Source organism: Cynoglossus semilaevis, chromosome 2 (genome assembly GCF_000523025.1).
Source record: "Cynoglossus semilaevis isolate Cse_v1.0 chromosome 2, Cse_v1.0, whole genome shotgun sequence".
NCBI classification, from domain to species: domain Eukaryota; kingdom Metazoa; phylum Chordata; class Actinopteri; order Pleuronectiformes; family Cynoglossidae; genus Cynoglossus; species Cynoglossus semilaevis.
The window spans coordinates 11,091,717-11,096,528 of record NC_024308.1 but is presented as its reverse complement, the minus strand read 5'-3'; the positions used below and the strand labels follow the sequence as shown (position 1 = coordinate 11,096,528).

At 48.6% G+C, this 4,812-nt stretch overlaps 1 protein-coding gene across 15 annotated transcripts in view; it reads left to right on the top strand.

Annotated features, from left to right (window-relative positions):
- The window catches only part of pde4dip (phosphodiesterase 4D interacting protein), a 59,511-nt gene that overhangs the window by 34,116 nt on the left and 20,583 nt on the right, over window positions 1-4,812 (top strand). For 13 of the 15 annotated variants that reach the window (XM_025054214.1, XM_025054206.1, XM_025054207.1 and 10 more), the window contains 3 exons: window positions 162-322; window positions 427-526; window positions 867-905. In XM_025054214.1, coding sequence (XP_024909982.1) covers window positions 162-322; window positions 427-526; window positions 867-905 — 300 coding nt within the window. Of the gene's footprint in view, window positions 1-161; window positions 323-426; window positions 527-866; window positions 906-3,245; window positions 4,500-4,812 lie in introns of those variants that run through there. The other 2 variants (XM_025054216.1, XM_025054211.1) reach the window with 1 other exon arrangement.

Here is a 4,812-nt window from a genome sequence, read left to right as displayed (position 1 = left end):
GGTGTTGTGTCTGTGGCTGTGGCTGTGGCCATGTCTGTGGCTGTGTCTGTGACTGACTGTGTCTGTGTCTGTGACTGTAACTGTGTCTGTGTCTGTGACTGTGACTGTGTCTGTGACTGTGTCTGTGTCTGTGACTGTGTCTGTGACTGTGCGGTGTTCAGGAGGCGGAGTTAGCACGAGGAGAGGCCGAACGCCTGGCCTCTGTGGCCGACTCTGAGGCCCAGCGGTGCCTGGCTCTGGAGAGAGAGATGGTGGAGAGGCTGGAGGAGGGTGGAGACTCAGCTGGACTCTTTACCCAGCATGCATTGGCTGAGAAAGACCGGTGAGAAGGCTGTACAACAGAGTAGAGTAATCTACTGGGTCTCATCGAGGGCTTTAATGAAGCTTCTAATGGATTGTCAACCTCTCCCCCCTCACCTCCCCCAGACTGATTGAAGAATTGAAAAAGGAGAAACATTCTCTGGGTCTCAGAGTTGTGGAGCTCCAGACCAGAGTTTCTTCTCCAAAGAACAGAGGAAACTTGAAGGTAATTCTCCTTCCTCTTCTCCTTTCTCTTCTTGAAGTGCACCAGATCCAGACTAAGCCCCCCCCGTCCCCCCCATCATTTCTATTTTAAGCGTCCTCTATCTGTATTATCAGACATTCCTCAGCCTCAGTGAGTGAGGCCAAAGATCTGGTTTTAAAACATCTTTCCTCTGAAACATTGTAAAATATTACCAAAAGATTCTACAAAAGAGTGCAACTCCGGGGCCACAAGCCTTCATTTTGACATTTTACAATTTATTAAAAAGCAGCAGTAAAATCATTATTATATAGTTGATTTGGTTATTTTCTGGTTATAACAAATATACTGTTTTTCCTCACAGAGTCAGGATGAAGATGGAGATGAAGACACACTGAGGCAGGTAAGAAGAACCTTCACTTTAGAAGCAGTCTGTGATGTCATCAACAGTCTGTGGTCACCACGAACTCTGGTTGTCTGCACAATTCAGTTCTGGGACTGCACAATGACTCAAGTGTGCAGTGAGGTAGCTCCATCTAGTGTTACCTCGCCATCAGTGCACTCTCTCCCTCCTCTCTCTCCTACACACACACACACTAAATATTAAATATGAACTGGAGGTCATGAAGGTCAAAGTGACCCTAACAGTGACCTATTCTCCACAGAGGTGACCGTAGCTGGGGTGGTAGTACTGTTCTCTCAGTAGAACTGTTCTCTCAGTAGAACTGTTCTCTCAGTAGTACTGTTCTCTCAGTAGAACTGTTCTCTCAGTAGAACTGTTCTCTCAGTAGTACTGTTCTCTCAGTAGAACTGTTCTCTCAGTAGAACTGTTCTCTCAGTAGAACTGTTCTCTCAGTAGAACTGTTCTCTCAGTAGAACTGTTCTCTCAGTAGTACTGTTCTCTCAGTAGAACTGTTCTCTCAGTAGAACTGTTCTCTCAGTAGAACTGTTCTGTCCATACAGTGGTTTTCTCTTTGTGAGTTCACTCCATTAAAGTCACAGTTCTTTCACTCACTCCCTCGCTCATTAAACCTGATGAACCCAGGAGAGAAGAGGAGCTCTGTGGAGTGACCTCCTTCGTCTGCTCACCCATGTGTTCTCCCCCGCTGTCACCCGCTGACAAACAAACCGTCAAAGTCCACGGCGTCGGCCTCTCCTCTGATGAGGATTAATCCTTTTTTGATTGCGCTCTGGTTTCCAGTGGATCAGTGTTTTGGTGTTGCGTCCTCCGAGGCTTGTAGAGGTGACAAATGTAGACATGCTCCGAGTCCCAGCCAAATACAAACAAATCCCACGTGTGAGGCTCTGAGTCAACAACACGCTCTGGAATCAGCTGCAGAAAATCAAAGACAGATGAGGTCTTCGTGGGAACGGTGGAACCTGACAGCGGGAGCTGGAAATGACATCAGTTTGGAAAAGCTGCTTGGTGGAAGTGTCATGTGATCCACTGACACTGACTCTGCCCACACTGGGAAATTAGTGACCTCATCAGACGCTGAGTGAAAAAGAAACAAAAACATATTAAACAATGATTTCACTTCAAATTATTTATTTCTGGTGGTATCTGCTATACCACAGTTCACCTACAGGGGGTCACCCCACAGGGGTCAATATTAACCTGGAAATGGAATCAATCACTCAGAAATGTGTGACCTCAGAGGCCCTTGGAAAGTTTGCCTTACACATCTGTTTTAATCACTCAAGGTCATAGGTTCGATCCCCAGAGGAATCTCGTCTTAATGGCGCCTCCTATTGCATTCTTTGTGGATTGCAAAGAGTCATACTTTGAATTCACCCGGGGCTAGAAATTAATTTACAATTCATTTCACAGTCAGCTAAGAGTTGGCGAAAATGTTGAAAACAAAACGACTTGAATCATTTTCCACACTAAGGCACCTCATTAAAAAAATCACTGGGGGAAAAGAAAGATCTGTGCAGTGATAGTCGCCGCAGAGTGAGACATTATGCTCGACATAGAGGATCTTTGTTTGGTGTCATCGTAGCCGCTCCCTCCTCCTCCATCATCCTCGGCTGATGAAGACTGCTTCTCCCGAACAGAAGGATCAGACAATAAACAAATCCCCGGATTTATTTTGATTTAGATTTTTCCCCCCCGTGTTCACATGATCAGACCGGAGGAGGTGACGGAGGAGGGCGGAGAACATCTGCCGCTGCCGCTGCTCCTCTCAGATGCTGTGATCCTCTGATCGCGCAGACGCCGCTGATTTCCACAGACAGGAAACGACAAGCTGAACAAACTGAACAATTTTTCGGGAAAAAAAAGTCTCCGATTGAAAACCTGGATTCGATCCTGCAGACACGTGACCAAACCAGTGACTGCAGAATGTAACGCGTGGCAGAGAAACTCAGCAACATCCGGTCTGTTGGATTCACTGACAGATGAAGAAAACACCCCGTGTCATGACTGGATCCAGGAAGAGAAAAAAGTGGCTCCACCATCATCAGTATCACTGACCTACTTTCACTTCCTCCTCATCGTCATCATCAGGAGCAACAACAACAAACCTCCTCCACAGCAGTGTCTCACAGTCTGAAGGATTTCAGTTTTGATTTTTTTAAACAGCCAAGTAAATTCCAGATTTAGTTTTTACTGTTGACAAGCAAGCTAAAGATTCTCCTAGTCAGCACCAAGTCTGCAGACTCTTACTGCTTCTTTGGGAGCTCCTCCTGACCAATGGAATAGGAAGTCATGCGTACTGCACTTTTAGAGGAACTCTGAACATCATCTGTGCTGCTGGAACCTCTGGACGTGGTGAAAATGAAGGAGGTGTGTCGGATCTGTGCTCGTGAGCTCCTTGGAAACCAACGCCGATGGATTTTCCATCCAACAGCTAAGCTCAACCTGCAGGTGCTGCTGTCGCACGCTCTGGGCCACGAGCTGACCCGGGATGGCCGTGGGGAGTTCGTCTGCTCCAAGTGTGCCTTCATGCTTGACCGCATGTACCGCTTCGACACGGTGATAGCGAGGGTGGAGGCCCTGTCCCTGGAACGCCTCCACAAACTCCTGCTGGAGAAAGAACGACTCAGGCAGTGCATCGGTGGACTTTACCTTAAAAACAACGTAGAGGACGGTAACGTAGCTCCGGCTGAGTGTAGGGTTGAGGTGGTGGTGACTCCTGCTGAGACTCCTGTGGTTGATCTGTCCAACCTGCAGAATGTGAGGTACTCTGATATGATCCAGGAAGACCTGGCTTTCTCAGTCTACGAGTCATGGGCTGACAAGGAAGAACCTGCTCTGGACCACCACGTCCACCACTGTGAAGGAGGAGACTCCCTCAGCGGCCAAAGGCCACGGAGGTGCAGGGGCTGTGCAGCCCTTCGTGTGGCAGATTCTGATTATGAGGCAGTTTGTAAGGTTCCCCGAAAGCTTGGTCGAAGGAGCACATCTTGTGGTCCTTCTACCAGATACTCCAGTAGTACTCAGGGTGTAGAAGAACTTAACAAACCATGTGGAGGATCTGAAGCCACAACCCTTCCCTTTGACTTTCCTCCAACCGGGCCGGCTGCTGATAATGTTCTGCACGACCAGAAGAGTCCGAGTCCAGCGTCTTCTGTGGAGTCTCTGGACACGACGGTGGCGGTCGACGACAAACTGAGGGAGGAAACAGAACTTGACAGAGATCCAGAGGAATCACCCACAAGAAGGGACATCCACTGGGGAGACCCCCCTTTTGACAGCTTCCTCTCAGGGCTTGAGGAGATGCTGAGCCTCCTGAGAGGTTGGGAGTATCAGCCAGTGAAGCCTCAAAGAGGGAGCAAGCTCCCAGTTCTGGTGAAAGCCAGATTGGAACAGAGTGTTTTCCTGCGTCAGTCCATATCGTTGAGATCTCCATGTGGAGCTGGACCAGATCCTGAGGTCTTCTCCAACATGACTGTACCACAGGGGGTGACTCCGTGTCTTCAGACAGAGCTGGCAGAGATGGAGGAGCAGTGGTCGGATGATTATGTTCAGTGCAGACCATTCCGTTTTCAGCAGGTAGTAAAACCAACGTAGGAACCAAATGTATTTATTAGTAATAATAGAAATGTGAGTCTTTTTGATTTGAGCAAAAATAAAAAGCCTGGTCTGAACACGCCTCAGACTGATCCAGATCAGATCTCTCTGGATTCACCAACTCTAACACACTTGTTGCCTTCATTCCCCTCTCTGAGGGGGGGCATGAATGCCCTTCCTTGTGTGTGTCCTAGCAACCCCTCGGTTGGTATGGGAACACTCCTCACAGTGCCGCTGCCGCTGCAGCAGCAGCATCAGCAGCGGGGGGTCTTCTCCGGGGGGACCAGCAGCGGGA